This window comes from Anguilla anguilla, chromosome 15, assembly GCF_013347855.1.
Source record: "Anguilla anguilla isolate fAngAng1 chromosome 15, fAngAng1.pri, whole genome shotgun sequence".
NCBI lineage: Eukaryota > Metazoa > Chordata > Actinopteri > Anguilliformes > Anguillidae > Anguilla > Anguilla anguilla.
Genome location: NC_049215.1, coordinates 11,788,412 through 11,807,008, shown reverse-complemented (window position 1 = coordinate 11,807,008; position 18,597 = coordinate 11,788,412). Strand labels below are relative to the sequence as shown.

At 47.9% G+C, this 18,597-nt stretch overlaps 1 protein-coding gene across 12 annotated transcripts in view; it reads right to left on the bottom strand.

Moving 5' to 3' along the window:
• tns1b (tensin 1b) overlaps positions 1 to 18,597 on the bottom strand; it is a 221,163-nt gene that overhangs the window by 88,664 nt on the left and 113,902 nt on the right. For all 12 annotated transcript variants that reach the window (XM_035394356.1, XM_035394360.1, XM_035394357.1 and 9 more), the window contains one exon: positions 1,304 to 1,342. In XM_035394356.1, the coding sequence (XP_035250247.1) occupies positions 1,304 to 1,342 (39 nt within the window). The remainder of the gene's footprint in view (positions 1 to 1,303; positions 1,343 to 18,597) is intronic.

Below are 18,597 nucleotides of genomic sequence, written 5' to 3'. Positions count from 1 at the left end.
CTCCTTCCATGAATGTGGACAATGCAGTTAGCATTTGTGCTATAAAACCTGCATCAGCCCACAATGACAGGCAACTATTGGTCATTCCTACATTACACACCTGTACCAATGACACAAAACGACTGGATGGAGGGCACAGTTCTTTTTTTCTACCGGATTTCAGAAGAGGGGGAACCGGCTGAAAACAGACAGAGGAAAGAAACTGAAAAATGCCCTCGACGCTGTGCTTGAGACCACCAGTGGCAGAGAACGTGGTTTCTCGTGAGCGATTGTAGCAGATGATGCTTATCTAATCTTTACTTTCAGACTGCTCGACTGTTCCAGCATGTATTTCAGTACTTCAGTAGATTTGAGCACTAAATGCATGCAGCAGCCATAAATCGTGTTAAAAATAAACACGTTTAAATTGTTATTTATTTCAGGTTGTGCACAAAAACGCAGTCACATAAAATATACTCTTTATCACTGTACTGTGTGGATAGTGGAAGTGTTAGTTCAGTTACTATTTGTGTCCTTATCTCCCCAATCCTTCGGGCTAATTCTTTATTATCAGTCTTTCCTGTTTTCCAGCTACTGATAGACACCGGATTGTTGTTGAATGCTTGTTTGCTTCCAGCAGCGTCTGACACTGTTTACTTTGTTTTTCCTTTTGTTGATTTCTTACTTCGGGTTTTTCAAAGGACCCGTTTGTGCCATTATCAGTCGGGGCTGGAGAGCCAGCAAGTCTGGAGACAGGGCTCTCTGTTTAACAGGTATGGTCTCAGGCGACAGACTGCCACTCATTTATATGGGGCCGAAAATCAGACACGAGGAACGAAACCCCTTAAAGAACGGCTTTAAAGGGCCCGCAGGCCAAGGCCTAAAACCAAAAAAGGCGAAGCGGCGGGTTTTTGGCACCTGGAGGGGGGGTGTTTTACGAGCGGTTCAGCAGAACAAGCCCGGTTTCCGACCCGGGCGAGTCTGCTGCACGAGCTTGTTCCCCTCCTGACTTATACATGCAAATCACCCCCCCCCCTTCCACGAGCTCCCTCCCTGTCCTTTACATGCAAATCTCACACTTCCAATGAAGTCATGCAGAGCAAACACCTGCCTGTCAAATATTCTTCATAAAGACTACATCTCCCATGATGACCCTTTAGACTAAATACTGCCACTGACCACATTGCCCGAGTATTTTCATAGAAATGTAACAAGGGGGGAAAAAATGTTGTTCACTTGTTGTCTACATTTAAACACATTTAGGCTATACACACACAGATGATAATAAAACACAACTCAAATAGAATGAGGAAATAATTCTTACCAGCTCATAATTAGCGCTGGGAACACAGGAAGCAGAAACCTGTGGAAGAAGAAGAAGAGAGAGACGATCAGCGTCCAGACTCAGTCTAAATCACTTTTCCGCGCTAACAGCCTCACGGATGGAGCCCGGCGATAAAAAAAAAAAGCTCCTCCACACAGTCGCCTGAAACAATATTTGCCCGGTCTTGTGCGCGTACAAAGAAACACACTGCCGTGCTGAAAATTTTGAGAGAACATGCCGGAGAATATTGCCTGTTTTTCTGGACACGTATCCTTGACCTCATCACAGTCCCCTAAAGATCACATGAGGCTCGCAACAGCAAGATAATTAACTTCTCTTGCAGTTGCAGAAACAGCTATCGTATTCCAAGAGGACAAATATAGGGCGGTTTATTAAATTAAAGGTCATTTTAGGTTAAGTCCAGCATAAATACCAAAGTGTTTATCACGATCATCAGCCCCATCCCTAGAGTTCCTTGCAGTTAAAGGGCTGTTGATGGGCTTTCACAGGATACAGCAGGGTAATGATTTGTTCCTTTAATCAGAACACCGAGAAGGATGTTTTCATAATGGCCTAGAGGAACAGGGTGTTCAAACTGAAATTACAGCCCCGCATGACTTTGTCACGATTTCTCTCCGCAAGATATTATTATATTACAGAGCCCTGGACGGACACGTCCTTCATTTCTGTCGTTTATAAGTCTGCCATTTATTTAATTACATTTTTTGTGATTTAAAAAAAAAAACGGATTTTCAGAGAAGCAAAATAACCAGTTCACGAAAACAAAGTACAATAAAGTCTTCTATTTAAGTAGTTTAATCCTAAAACTGCAATTGGACGAGTGAGATAATGACTGCAGACCCTAAAGAGGAACTACCTCCGACACTGACTGCTGCAAAGACGGTGCTGGATTTGCCACGTCCCCTGACCGCTTAAAATCTGAGTGAATGACAGGGGTTTGGGGCTGTGGTCTGACAAACTGAATCCAGGTTATCAATGAGTTTGACCCCTAGCTGACCCCCCCCCCAGCTCAGGATAATTCTGTGACTAATTGCCCCCCTGAGAGAGAGAACAGACAGACCGCCGGTGCATTCTTGGGTCTGTTCGGCATTTGGGCCTGACTGTAGCTCACGGGTCTGTTCTCTTCGCCTCCCAAATGGTTAAATGTCTCCCCATCATGAATTCAACTTTAAAAAGTGGAAGGAATTTTATGGTAAAAATAAATAAATAAAGTGCCAAAATGACAAATAAAATAAATGACAGAGAAACTGCATGTATAAAGTATAAAAAGGTATAAAGTATAAAGTAGTATGAAAAATCATTTAGAAGACAGTAGCGGAGTTCAGTGCAGGGTTCTTTTGCTGCTCACATTTATATTTCTGACTTTGATTCAATAACCTTCAAACAGAGCTCTAATTTCAGCAACAAAAAACCAAACATTCTGTTCATCTCTAAGATTCATAATGCTAAAATTGAACAAATTAAGAGTCAGTCTGGCTGCATGTCTGTCAGTTTGTCAGTAATTTTCTGCCACTGAAAGTCAACAGGATGTTTGCTCGCAGACTGAAGGCAGAGCTAGCGTCTGTAGCTAATTAGCACGTTATTTGATTGTGCGCGTATCTTGCCGCTCGATGAGATTGTGGCTACGGATGTTTGTGTGCCGATGGTTGAAAGGACGATGGAGCGCCAGGAACAGAGGAAGGAAGTCGTTAGAGTTCGCCAATGACTGGAGCAGGGACCAGTAATGACTCATCGATATCCTTCACCGTGCAGGTCCAAGTAGGGGTGTACACAAACTCTTTCATCAACTGTGTTCACAAGGCTTGGCAGTGGTCTGTGCATCCAGTTGTCTACTTCTCTTTTTACATTACATTACATTCATTTAGCAGACGCTTTTATCCAAAGCGACGTACAAAAGTGCATATCATGGTCATTGAAACAACTACAAAACACACGTTCGATAAGGCACAATAACTCATTTCGCACAGTTATTTATAGCCAAGAACACAGTCCAGTTCACGCAGTGAATATTATTCTGACCTAACTTATGCCAAGTCAAACCAGGGGGAAGAACAAGCTACGATATTAGGACGAAAATACAAATGGCAAAAAGTGCTGGAACGGGGGTACATGTAACGTAACATGAGTGCCACGAGAGGGTGGATTTTTCAGCTCCAACAGATTTCTGAACTTAAAATAAAATCTGTTTATTTGCAATGTACGTATATGTAAGTAGGCGCGGAACATCTGAAACTCAACGCTTTGGATAACCCTTGTTCAAGCACCCGTAGAAAGAAAACATTCTATCGCGTGTCCAGGACATTTCATTCCTATAATGGCCATTTTAGCTTGCTATTTCTCGCCCAAAAAAGAAATGTTTCTGTGTTCAGGTGTTAGAAAGCTGAGAAAATATGACTGAAAGTGAAGACAGAAATGGAACCTCCGGGCAGTAAAAGCTAAAAACAGACACGCTCCAGGCACCACAAATATCTGTTCGTCCACCAGGATTCTTGGGACAAAGGGAGGGGCTTATCTGATGGTGGTGTAAAAAACAGAACGCAAGAGCACAATAAAACAATGACGCCCCATCACAAACATCAGCGCTGAACTCTCAGACTCCGCCCCTTGCAAATTCTTCAGTGTCACATCAGCTCTGTGCGTATGCCGAGATTAAAACCGTTTCGCTTCTTGGTAAAGTTTCTAGCTTTCCAGCAACCAGCAGATGTTCAACTGAAAAAGTTGCGTGATTTTCCTCTTGAGAAACAGATTACTTCATGCGATGTGAATACTGGTTCGTGTTTACATGCAGCCCAACACATGGAGACATTTTTGTTTTCTAAAATCTCCAAGTAGTCCTCTGCTTTTTAAGGTTAATAAGGTACATCCTCAAGGTCTAAACCCCACCCACCATCCCCTTTCACCACAGAGAACATGAACCGCCCCCTCCGCCCCCCCAACCCCCCACCACCACCAATTCATCCTCCTTCCCGCCAGACTCTCTCCTAATCTCGCCCGCCATCTCTGCTCTGCTCGTTCACTTCTTCCCCTGGGGCTCTCTCCTCCCCCCCCCCCCCAGCCCCCCAAGCAGCAGCAGGTCTGGATTCCATCACCTGACCCCTTCTCCCCCCCCACCCGTACTCCCTTCCCCACACCTCCGTCAAGGTGATGACAGCTGCGCCCCCCCCCCCCCCACACCTGCAATCAATAATCACCCTGTCACCTGGCCCTCTGTCTTCCCTAACCTTTCCCCCCGCTCCCAGGCGTCGGCGGGCCGGGGCGAGCTCCGGCCCCGTCCGGCCCGGGGCACCGTTGGCAGGACGGGTGTCCGTAGCGGCGCGGCGGAGGGGAAATTTAGGGCCTGTCGTCACAGCGACCACTCCTGGAGAATCGCGCCCCGGGGGGCGCGCGGCGAAGCCCCGACCCGTTCGGTACGCCGGATGCGTCATCCGGAGAATCCCGCCGAGCGGCGGCGCCTATCTCGGCCCCGGGCCCCGGGCCCCCGACGCGGGCCGAGTGGAGAACGGGAACGACCGAGAGCGACGTCAGGGGTCGGTTTTACTGTCTCGCGCACGGCTAATCCGGCTCGCTAACGTGGCTGCCACAACTGAACATCAAACACCATTGAGTAACGGTCAATAAGCAATGATAGCCAATAATTATGGACCATGAAAACTGTTGTTTTTTTTTAGGTTTGAAAAGGTATCAGTAATTAATTGGAAAAAATGTCAAAATTTTTGGTCAAAATTCTTCTTCGTAGTCTTATTATTATTATTATTATTATGCCTTGCAGGAAGAGCTTTTGTGGAGCAGCCCCTGTGAGGGCGGGGTTGGGAGAGGGTTCATCGCCGCCCCAGGACACCCATTTCTCACACAGTGGGCTTTCCCGGGCAGAAGGCTCTGGGCAGGTAGATTCATGTCCTCCCGAGCATCCATGTGTCTTTAATACGAGCCTCGACCTCCATCCTGTCAGCCGTTCAAGACTTATCTCACATCCTTCGGGGGATCTCCTGAATACTCTATTACACTCAGCAGTACGTCCACTTTCACTTCAAACGCTCCGGAGATGTTTCCCGCTTATCCCCAATCTCCAAACATAATTAGTAATATCGCGCAAGATGTGTCTGAAGATGTTGTCTGAAACAGGAGAGTGGATTCTGCCTGTACGTTGATTGTTCAGTGTGCCATGTCTGAGGGGCAATGGTGCACTGTGACTGGTTGAAAACCGGCTGTTGTGGGACCAATCAGAGCCTGAGGAGCAGGAGGGCACATCCAACCATCCAGAGCGATCTTATCATGTGTATGGGAACGAGTCAAAATGCACAACTGTGCTTCGACATTCAAAACATACGTTAGTCTCCCTTTCATTAGAAACATTCACTTCATATACACGGTGCAGAGAGAGAGAGACAGCAACTGTCTGCTTGGGCTTCCGAATCTCACGGGACTTCTGCCATCCTTACCTGGCACCAGCCAACAGAACGACCAGGACCAAACCAGGGCCCTGTCCGAAACAGCTTACGTGCCTACTATTGAGTATATAAAATGAGTACATATGCTGAGAAAGCTGTTAAGTAATTAAAATTTTCACTAGTAGTGAATGTAGTGTACTTAAAATCCCCTGGTGACATACTCATTTCCCGGGTTTCGCTGAGTATATACGGGAGCACACCTTTCAGGAAGTAAACCATACTTTTTAGGAGAAGGCCCCACAAATCCGAGAGGAAGAGGCGGGACGTCTTACACTTCCGCAGCACCACTGGAAAATAGAATGGAGGAGATTTTACTGCCCATCCCGTACTAATAAACACGCACTAAACAGTAGGCAGCATGTTTAGTAGACAGAGCGTATTTTGAGGATGCAGCAGTTAGCGGGCTGTTTTGGACACAGCCCAAGTGTGCTCTGAGTAGGCACACAAACAAAAGGGCTGCCTCCAGGCTTCACACACAGGTGTCACAGCCAAGCGCAGGACTAATATGGACTTGTGGGTTAGAGCAGGACACAAATGGAAAGACAGGAGCGTTCCACGCGCTTCTGTGGTTCTCCTCCGGCAAACAAACTGGGCCTGAGTGACATCTCTCTCTCTCTCTCTCTCTCTCTCTCTATCTCTATCTCTGTATGAAAAACTGACTGGTTTATGTTTTACTGGCTATTGTTTTTGATTGAGTGATTGTGTCTCTTCTTAACATATTTTATTTATTCATCAATTTCACATACTACAAGCATCCACTGCCAAAAAATGTCAGGAGACCTGCAATGGCGAAGTATCCACAGGATAATTCCAACAGCAATTACCTGACCCGAGCATATCCTACCAGCCCAAACTGCGTATTCTGTGGGAGGGAAGAGACAGTCGGGCATATGTTTCTAGACTGCCCCAGACTCGTTTTCCTCTTTCAGTTTTTATAAGGAATTCTGGAACCACTTGGGGCTCATTGTCGATGGGAAAATGTTCATACTCGGCCTCAATTACAGAAAGGCTTTAAAGAACAAAGTAGTTGGTGGATGTTGTGTTAGGCCAGGCATAACTGACCATGTGGACCACAAGAAAGCGCCAAATTAATAGAACAGGTCCAGGGGATGTTGTGATGTGGTTACAGTTCAAGATCATTTCCAGGATAAAAATGGAGTTCGTATTTTACGCACAGATGAGGGACTTCGGGGCTCTCGAATCACGACGGTGTTTAAACGACTGCTCGCGCTCGACGGATGAAGGACAAGTCGGCCTTTCATGTTCGACGCAGGGACTGGATGTTTTTTTCTTTTCTGGTATACTGTTTTTGGGGCTGGTATTGTTGATCGTTCCGGATGGTTTCCTTCGGTTGTTTTCATTTAGGCTTTTTGACTGCAAATAATGTTACATGCAGTCAGTGTGAGTTGAACATGTAACCCTGAACTGGCCATAAAACGGGTCTCTCTCTCGCTCTCTCTCTCTCTCTCTCTCTGTCTCGCTCTCTCTCTTTGTTGCCCACTGAAGGGCCAGGGGTTTTGGGGATAGAGGGAGAGAAGTTCTACAAAAGTACCATAAAAGGCCCTGGACTGAAACTGGGAGCTCTGCCTCGCAGGGTTTGGCAGGGGGCCACACGACGGGCCCCAGAGCAAGAACAGGAGAGAGAGAGAGGAGGGGGAGGTGGGGGGGGGGGGTTATTTGGCAACCAAGAAGCATGGAGCCAGAGCAGGGTGACGCAGAGAGCTTAAACACACCCGTCCAAACACTCCACGTTCCTGCCATGTTTACCCGTCCCGCCAAGATTTACACGCCATTCCTTCTGACTTATTCAGACTTGTTTGTGTCGTCGGCCTTTGACCGGGACTCGGGTTCACCTGCGGCCCGCGTCGGGAGGCCAGACGTGCCGCTCGGCGGCAGAGAAAGGCCCTGTCGTTCCCCGCGCGCGTACCGGGCTGAGAATCAGAACCACAACCGCGGAGACACAGGGAGAAAGTCACGGGTGAGACGGACGGACGAACATTGGCGGCTACAGAGAAATAATTTCGCATCGCAAGGCTGACTATTAGTCCAGCGAGAGGGATCGCACAACAGGAACCAGGCAAGTAACATGCTAGCATATCTCCCTAAAAACAGGAATTAGGCAAGTAACATGCTAGCATATCTCCCTAAAAACAGGAACCAGGTAAGTAACATGCTAGCATATCTCCCTAAAAACAGGAACCAGGTAAGTAACATGCTAGCATATCTCCCTAAAAACAAGAATTAGGCAAGTAACATGCTAGCATATCTCCCTAAAAACAGGAACCAGGTAAGTAACATGCTAGCATATCTCCCTAAAAACAGGAACCAGGTAAGTAACATGCTAGCATATCTCCCTAAAAACAGGAACCAGGTAAGTAACATGCTAGCATATCTCCCTAAAAACAGGCACCAGGCAGAAACGTGCTGGCCCAGTGCTGCAGGGAAACTGCGGCGGGTTTGGACAAGCTACTGCTAACAGCCAGTCAGGTATTGTATTCTACATCCTTGGAGCCTGAAACAGTATCCACACAAACAGGCAAGGATACTTTGCACTCGAGTTAGACTTCAGAATTTATTAGAAAGTAGATACATACCATAGACCTGAATAATCCCTCATTTTCAAATTCTGGGTTAGCATTCCTGATGGATGTTTTTGGACGTTTGGCGCAGAATAAATCGTATTTATAACAGATTCTACGAAACCAATATTCCTTGACATGGACGTTTGGCAAGACCGGACCATTTTTTCCCGCTTGCGCGTGTTTTAATGACTGCTGTTGTCTCTGTACAAATATTTAACTTGGAATAAACACTTCCTGCTTTTACAAAGGCAACAATCAAATGTGGTGGCTCGCAGTAAAAAAGCGCAGAGGAATTCTGCTCCAGTGTTTGTTTTCACCACCAATTTTTTTTATGTCTGAAAAAGGGATGGTTTGGGGAGTGGAGGCCTGTTCATTGCTCCTCTGACAGTTTGTTTACATCAAGAACAGAAGTAAGGGAATTAAAAAAGACTTAAATAAGTGCTAAAAGCAACACGGGCGGCTGCCAAAAATGTAATATATGCGATTTAAAAAAAAATTGCCGCTTTCCCATGATCCACAGCTGGGCCCGCTTCGCGTTTCACGAGGCCCGCGCCGTCGACCGCGGCAAGTTCGCATGCCGTCGGGCGGTCTGATGTGACGGGATGATTCAGTGAGCCGTAAAACAGCGCCGGCGATGTTCGCCCGGGCGCGAGGCTGTGTCGACGGCCTCCCCCTCCACCCGCGGCTTCACGCAGCCGGGCCGCGCCCCGGGACTTCGCCGGACCCCCTGCGGCGGGCTTATCGGCTTCATTTCGGCAAGGGGGGGGGCCCGTAAATCAGACGGGACGGCAACGCGGGAACGGCAAAAAAAAAAAAAAACTTGGCTTTTTTTTTTTTTTCCACCGAAAAGCCTCGGAAACGGGCCTGTTTTCAATAAACGCTCCCGAAGGGGCGGCGAAGACCAGGAAAGGTGTCCCGCCGCCTGTCGGGGCCCCGCGGCCCGCCGGTTCTCCCCTCCGTGGGCGGCGCGGTTCCCGGGGGGAGGGTTTGGCACGCGACTGGGGTCCCGCGGGGGAGGGGCCCTCGGGGCCCGGCGTCCGCTTGCCCGGTTCTCCAGGTGAAGGCCCGTGACTCCGCCCCCCCCTACTCACACCCCGTGACCCTGAGGCGCCTTCCAGGGGCCGGCCGCAGCGGAGAGCACGTGCGTGAGGCGTCAGAGGCGCGATCCAAACACGGCTCCGCCCGCGGAGGCGCTGCGCGACGGCGGGGTTCGCGACGGCGGGGTTCGCGATGGCGGGGTTCGCGGCCTCAGAGGCAGATTTATTACAGACACAGACACTGGAGCTCTGCCAGCCTGGAGGATCGGGGTGAGGCGAGGTCTCAACCTGGCAACCTGGCAACAGGGCCTTCTGACTGCCCAAGCATTCTGTCTACATACACACTCACGCACTCACACATACACAGACACATACACGCACACACACATACTCTATTGCATACGTACATTTTCTCACCACTGTGGTTACACGAAGCCTGGCCTTAGGTATAGTAGATCACAGACAAGGAGCACAGAGTACAGTGATAAAGGGAATAAGCAACGAGCATGCAATACGAGCCATATTCACATTCAGTGCCAGGTGAAAACTGTGTGTTTACACTGCATTTAGTTTCATCAAATCCACAGAGCTAATTCAATATGACCCAGCTGACCCCTGAGAATGCACACCTGAAAAAGAACATTAACAACCTGAAAAAGCACCCTGTATTTAAGGAGTGGTTCTTACTTCACAATAAATAATTGAGATATACACATTGATTTATATCAATGGCATGTGTGGTTCTGGACTCTGTCTTCTGGATGAAAATAAATGTTCAACATTAAGAGATTATATTCTGGCTAAACAGAGCGGTAATGCGTTTATGGAGTCGGTAAGCTATACTGTAGCCTGTCCGTGGTTCCAGGCCATAAATTAAACGAAGGACGCAGAAAGGTCAGCTTACGCTAATTCCTGCGTAAAAATGAAACAAAGATTCATGCGATGAGGTTCTCGGTCTGAGCCACCATTTCCGTTTAGCGAGCGCTGGCCAAGATCGACCGTGTGCTGGTAGGCCTACATTTCAACGTTTCTCTGAGGAAAAGTGCTGAACGCACTGTCATGTAAAGATGCCTTGGATGGATAGAAGAAGAGTAGGTTACATTTCAACCGTTATTATAGAGTTTATCTAACAAGCAGTAGCTTAGGCATCAATACATTGTGTGCCCATTTTTAGGGTTTTCATGTGTCCTGCTTAAAAAGTATGTGTAGTGAAAATAGTTTAAGATGGGACTTGTACTGAACTATGCTCCCGTCACATAATTGATGGTCTGAGGGAGCGTGCCCAACGCTGGCGTCATTTTGCCAAACAGTGAAACGGCAGAATAAGCACCAAACACGGATCTCTCACTCCACTGGCAGGGCGAAGGGGGAACCAGCATCACCGTGATACATTCTGACAGGGCTCCGTGACTGGCATTAAAAACAAATCCGCTCAGGTCCACAAATATGAAATCGTTTTCTCTCTCTCTCTCTCTCTCTCTCTCTTCCTCTCCAAGCCTAAAAATCCCCAAGTCAAAAACAAGAAGAGGAGCATTTGAGCGCAGGCATAAAGGAAACATGGTGCTTCCTCTGTTCCCAGCTGGAGCCATTATATGGCATAAGATCGTTATTTTCCGAGGAAGCAGACTGCTTGATTGCACACGGCCGTATCAGCCGTCATTAAAAAAAGGCAGGGTTTAATGTGCATATTAAATCGCACAATATGGCTGTGTGCTGTTCAGCCTGTGGCGCTGGCACGGAGCGGATCTCTCTGCTAGCTCGCTCGCTTTATTCGCTAAACTGAAACGCACCAAAAAAAATACCTGCCTTTGAAGTGCGAGACCTGGACACCGCGGGATTCTATAGAACACTTCAAAGACCGCGGGGAATAATGGAACCAGGCGATCCGCCGTCTGAAACGTTGCCGGCGCGATTTCTTTTTTTTTTCTTTTTCGGTTGCATTCCGACATTCGGGCGATGTTCTACAGCCTCCCAAGACGGCAACGACAAAGGTGCGCGCTACGTGCTAGGCGGCACGAGAACCATTTCGCATCAGAATGTCCCAAACACTGCGTCACGGTCAGACGCAGTGCGATACTTCCAAAAGTTAGACAAACGGCGTTTAACTTTGGCTCTGGTGATGATTCCCTAGCCGTGTTACACAAATGCTCGTTCTGTAAGTCACTTTGGCTAAAATTGCCAAGTTAATATGTACAATTATGCACAGTGTGGAACCCTGGATAAACATATAATTTAGGACGCTATTGGAAATTAGATTAAGTACACATAATAACAGGAAATTTTGGGAGGATTAACGCAGATACATTGTGGTATTTATAAGCATTCCCGGGTTCTGTTCAAATTGGCAGTTATTAACGAGTAACGGTGAACTCCTTTCAGGTGAAGGCAAGAGCCCCGGTGTTATTCCGGAAGTTTTCCTTCATTTCCTCTGGAGCGTTTGGCAGTTGGGATAGCAAATCCTATTTATGGCAGATACAGTGTGTACAAAACATCTAACACACTTCCCATCTGCCCCATTCTCGTTTTACCACTTTCCCTTTATCCCAATTCAGTGGAATGCAAAGTGAACCACAAAATATTTAGAATTCAATCATTAGTCCTTTGCTGGCCTGTTTTCTATCAATATTTATCCTTAACTTATAAGTAAACGCACTTTATTTCCCCACAATCTCAGCTTGGCGAGTTCATTTACTTTAGAAAATTTTTCTTTTAATCATTACACAAAGTTAAGGAAAACTGTTGATTTAATCCGACATCAAAGCATTTGAAAGATGTACTGTTTTCCAGCAAATTCTACAGTTATAGTTATGACTTATAAAACAGAAGGCATTCGTAAGGGTGGATAAGTTGAAACAGCTCAAACTAAAAACAGAACTTCACTTTTCTTTACTTTTTTTGGCACCAAACTAACCAACTGTAGGCCCACGGTGGCCTTATCTAGAACCCTATTCTTAGTGGTCGCGTGCAATTGAATCTACTAATTGAAGTACTCATTTAAAAGAAATAGCGGGGATACTGTTCGCAACTCTGTTCATATACAATGGATTGACATTTAATATGTCTGTAGAAGTATGTTCACTTTGTTGTTTGTCTGTTTGTTCACTGCTCTACTGACCTTTCACACAAGGTATACTCAAATGGAGCCATTATTATTACAAACATCCTCAATGTTGCCAGATTCCCGAATCATTGCCCAAAGCCAAACCAAAAACCCTCAACTTCAATTAACTCCCAAGCATATTTCTCATAATTTGGCCCCCATACTTTTCTTTAAAATCCCCACCTGTCATTGACTCCCATACATTTTTACTAGAAAACTACCCTATGAGTTTTTAAATCCCCTACATTTCGGGGTTCTCCTGCAAACTGGCAACCCTGAGCAACCTGTGCACTTCCCCACCGGCTGCGCAGACAGCATTAAACCCAAACTGAACCAAAGCGACCGTGACCGTAGCGCTGGGACGTGGTCTTAAATCATCGGCCGGGCGCGAGGCGGACGCTCGGGTAACATGGCGGGAGCCGGAGACGGACGGAGGAATGCGAGCGGCGTGCGACGAGCGGCGCAGCGACCGAGCTCCGCGTTTACAAGAAGCAGACGCGCGACCCGCTAACGCCTTCGCTCTCCAGCCCCTGGCGCGCACGCTCCCTCTAACGCGCCGCGACCCCGTAAAAACCCGACTCCGAAATGAGACACGTCCTGCTGCGCGAACGTGAACGGCCCGGCGGTGTCTGCGACGCGTGGGCTTCGCGGCTGGCGCGGACCGCTCGTTTAGCGATAGAGCAAACAGTGAGAAAAGCAGCTGCGTCTTAAAAAGAATTAGCAAACTGTGACTTGGAGGGTCAGGTTGTCCCTCTCGCTGAAACAACACACGTGTGGACATTTCAGTGGAACGTGGACTGAAGTGGGTTTAAATACACATTCTAGGGTAGTCTAAGGGCACCAAACTGGATGCCAAGAACTGACAGATTGTGTGGCTTATGTGTTACTTTCAGCAGAAAAATATTCCATAGGACTGGCCAGTATACGATCTCACGTATTATGGAAAAGCACAAACAGTCCTATACACAGCTGTGGGAAGAGTCTCTCCCCTTCAGGTGAGGGCAAAATGTCCACACAGCTATATATAGTGCCTTACCTTACACATACAGGTATACATAGTGCCTTACCTTACTCATACAGCTATATATAGTGCCTTACCTTACCCATACAAATATATATAGTGCCTACCTTACCCATACAGCTATATATAGTGCCTTACCTTTTGAGGACCCACATATCACATTGTGATAATGATACACTGGCACATTTTTTGTTTTTTTAATATTAATTTCCATGAATTCATATTATTCTAAGAGGCTGAAACTGAAAGAGGGGTTTTCAAGACCGGGCTTGACACCGCATAGACACGGCCTAGTTTATAGGTAAACCGAGCACTAGGTACACTAGGTTTCATGTTTCTTATTCTGTTCACAACAAACAACTTTTGTTCGCCGTGATGTTTTTCTCAGTCTTATCTGATCCAGTTTTAAAAATCTTTTCAAAAGTCAAATACCTACGCCTGTCTAAAAATTCCACCTGAAACCAGCCTAAAATGGTAAAGTCGGTTTAAGATTTTCAACACCTCCAGCTGGTTTTAACCGGTTGACCAAGCTGAGCATCCTATAGTCAGCCAGTCCACCAGCTTACTCTACCAGCTTAACCAGCTTGAACCAGCTTTAACCAGTCCCAGACCGGCTATGACCAGCTAGAAGCGCCGAAAACACAGCTAAACCCGGCTTAGAGTCACTGCGACTCTGCGAAGCAGGGCCTGGGATTACGGGTCGTTTTTTAGTTGCGCGTTCCCGTAACCGCGGTGCCCGTTCACCGCTCCCCAGGGAGCCCGAGGCGGGGCACTCACTGCTGGAATGCCAGGGAGGCATGTAAACATGACCGCGGAGCGCCAGACTCGGCGTTCCCACTCACCGTCCGCGCACACAGCCAGGTCTGTAATAACCTCGCTGCCTGCGATTACAGTCAAGGGCATCGACCAATCGCACGCAAGAGCGCAGACAAACACGCCGGAGATCTGCCTGCCAGGAGGATCAGGGTGAGGTGAGGTCTTCAACCTGGCAACCTGGCAGGTCCTTCTGACTGCCAAGCATTTTACAGTATCTACTCTACTCTCTTTCACACGCACACACACACATGTACACACACGCATGCACACCCACACACACAAATACCCGCATGCACACACACACACATACACAAATACCCGCATGCACACACACACACCCGCACGCACGCACTCATAGGCAATCACATATAAATACAACCACACACATACAGAGACAAGAAAGCAAAAAAACTCCCATTAGAAGAGAAGCCCGCAGGTACTCATGCTTTCTGATAAACACTTAGATCCCCTACAGCTGAACCCTTAAGAAAACACCGATCACAAGCCAGTCACCCTTCCACCTTCATCACATGACAACATTTCATTCCACGTGATTGGTGTGTAATCGAGTGAACTGGATATCCTGCTTCCATATGACTTCCCTGCCGGTATCGGAACATGGTTCCTATAGAAACGCAGCACCAGGCTGAGGGAAGCAATGACTTGCACATGCAGATTTATTTCCCTGTCTGTTTCTATGACGATACAAACACATCTTCAGCATTGAACGATGCTCAAAGTTTCTCAAGGGGAGATTTTTCAAAACAGGAGATCATCAACAGAACTTCACTGCTGCAGTATTAAGTGTTGTGCTGTTGGATTCCTCCCTCTCTCTCTCTCTCTCACTCCTGCCCACAGGCGATTCGTTCACTGGAATTTTCAGAAGTCCGTGCGCCACAGTTAGAAAACAAACACAGAAAATGATGCATGCTTTCCCATTCCCCCAGAACTGTTGCCTACTGCCCTTATTTTTTTGGTCTTGCTTTCCAACTCATTGTTTTCTTGTTTACAGCAGTTCAAACGTTAGAACGGACACAAATCACTGGTAAAAAACAAAAATAAATGATCTGGATTGCTGTGGCGGCCAAAGACTACAAACTGATTTGGTTTGTTGTATCGGAACATGAGCCTGACATTGGCTTTTCTACAAAACAGACTGTATTTACCCAGAGTACCCAGCGAGTTTGATACTATCTTTACCCCACAGTTCAAACTTGGGACGATATGCTAATTTTTATCCCCTCCTCCAAACAGAATGGCCAATCATGTAATCCCAGTATCTAAATACCAAGAGCAATTATAGCGAGGCGAGATTGCATTACTGGAGCAAAGAGAAAATGGATGTGCTTGACTACCAGTGCAGCTGATGTCACACAGGACAGACAACTAGGCCTCAATGTCTTTAAGCACGAGAAAAACTATTTTTAAATAATATTTTTTTATTTCACCCGCTGTTTATCCTCCACCTGTGCTTTATATTTCATTATCTGTCCCTCTAGATAAAGGAAACTCAAATCTGGCCCTCAAGGTCAGTAGAACTGCTGGTTTTCTCTTCTGCCTGATAGTCCACAGTCCAATAATGTCTCTAATTGGCCGGAGGTTACACTCACCTGGAACGTCAGGTTTAAATCAGTCCCTGATTGGAGGAGAGGAACGAGAACCAGCAGTACTACTGGCCCCAAGAGCCAGGTTTGAGCATCCCTGCTCTACACGGTTTGGTGGTATATTATTGCATTAAGCTACCTATCATGACATTTTCAAAGTTTCACTTCAAAGAATGAGAAATGTTAAGTCCTGCTTAGGAAAAAAAAGAGAGAAAATAGTTCTCTCTCCATACAGCTGGAAAACTGCATATCCTTGGAAGTGCGCCAGTCAAAGTCCAATATCCCCGCACAAATAAAAAACGTAACGCTCGAGTGAGAAGGTGGATATTGGTCAACATTTCTCTCGCCAATGAAAATGCCTTCTGGTCAGAGCGAGGCAAACAAAGAGGAACTGTCTCGGGACTGACTCCGAGGATAAATCAGCAGCCGCAATGCCGAGGCCTTCGGATATCCATGCGCTCTCAAGACGCCGTTCCAAACCTCACATGAGCAGGGCCCGGGAACGTCGCGGCGGTTTCAGACGTGTATTTTTCTTTCCGTGCTTTCTCCAGGGTTTCTAATGAACCCGTTTCCTGCGCTCCGCGTCGCTCGCGGTTTCTCTTTGGCCGCAACCGAGTCAGATCGGTGGACGGTCGCGCGAGCCAAAAAAACCCGAAGCGCTCTTTTTCCCACACTCCCGCTTGCGCTCCTGTCCGAGCTAGCTAGCGCCGCTAGCCGCCGCCGCCCCGCGTCTCACGGTGATAAGCGCGCTCAGGAACGCAGGGCGCGGGGCGCTGGGGCGATAAGACGCCCGATCCGTGCCCCCCTGGCGTCCTCGCTCGGCCTGCGGACGCCAGCGGGCTCGCGCCCGCGCTCAGCGTACGTCCACCGCGCGCGAGGGAAGCCAGAGACACGCTCAGCGAGCCGGGGGCTGGCCGCCGCACAATGGCAGGAAGTATCTGTCATGACGGATTCTCCCAGCCAATCGGAGAGCAGGAGTGGTCGACCAAAACAAGGGGGGATTGTGAAAGAAAGCCAAAGTCATGCCTGCAGCTGGCAGGTTGTTTTTGCAGAGAAATCTTGCGGTGCCACTGCTTCCACTAAAACAAAAAATGACATTCTGTGGTAATGACAAATGACATTCTGCGGTAATGATTGCATCTAAGATAGCCTACAGAGAGAAAGAAAACAGTTCACCCATGCCGGGTTTTACAGGAAGGCTTGATTTATATGAGTCCTTTCATATGTACTGGTTCCTCGAAGCAAAATCAGAACCACCAGCTGCATAGAAACTGTTCAGTTTGGAATACCCTGATGTGCTCAACGCAAAATCCCGCCCAGTTTTACCAATTCTGCTTTAAAATGAATCTAAATGCCTGTTCTTATCACAAAACCTCCTGACGTTTCATACGCTGATTTTGTACTTATTTTAGGCCCATTCGTCTTTTTCAGTTTCTAATTCCCGGTCACGTCTGCAGCACTGCGACACCCTCGTAGCGGGGCTGCGCAGTCAGCTCCTGACCAATTAGCGGAGTCGCTGCGGGTGACATCACAGCCAAGTACGATTTGTCCCACAGTTATCCTGGCTAGGGGAAAAAGAAGGAGATGATGGAGAAGAAGAAGAAGAAGAAGATGGTGCTGCATGTATATAGCACTGTTCACAGTAAAGGGGGGAGGAGCTTATATCAGACACAGCCAATAGGCAGCCCTCACCTGAGTGAGCTGCTGCTGCTGCAGTGAGCAGCCCAGGTAACCCGACACAAACCGTATCTCAGAACAGAACCCTGTCGAATCCCCGCCCCTTTATCGGAGGAGGGCCGTCAGGCAGGGCGGCTGGAGGTGATTTACGGGCGAGCGTCAGGCCCCCCGGGGGACGGCCACGCGGGCGGACGGCGGACGCCCGACTCCCAGACAGCGCCGGAGGGCCTCTCCGGGGCAGGTGACGGATGGACGGCGGCTGGGAAGCGCTAGCTAGCTAGCGTACGGCGTGGGACTGTTTAACCGCGGTGAGCTCCACACGACCCCCCCCCCCCCCACCGCCCCCGGGGGGACGGCCTCATTGTTCGGGGGTTTAGCGGCCGATTCGTCACCCCTGTCAGACGCATTCGCCACGGTAACGGCGAGCGGCGCGTGGCGTCTGCGGAGGGTGCCGCGTTCGCCGGCCCGACCCGGCCCAACCCGGTGACAGCAAATCACGGCCGTGCGCCACACCATCGCAAAACCGTCCGGCACCTGACCTGTCACAGCCGCAGCCGAGCGCGGTCTCGTTTGAGCAAGTCGAAAAAAACATTTTTGTTCAACATGTAACTGTAAAACTTAAAACAGTGCATGGAATCTGCCAAATATGTTTTTAAAAACACTTAAAATCACTCTTAATATACTTCTAAAAATGCTGTGTTATTTTCACAGAAACTTCTGGCTGGTTTGACTGGAAAGCACATATCTTTAAACCAAGTGAAACTGAGTAAATATATGCGGCACATTTTTGCATGCATTGCATTGCTGAACAGATCACAGAGCAAGTCTGTACTCATGCATTTCAGCAAAAACCGTACAAAACCGCTTTAATTCAGGTCCGCAAAGGCGCTATTAGTGTTCGGTAAAAGATAAACACAGGTAAAACACATTGAGCTGCCGCACGCTTCCGTCAAATTCACACGAAAAGACATTTTACACGACTTTACGC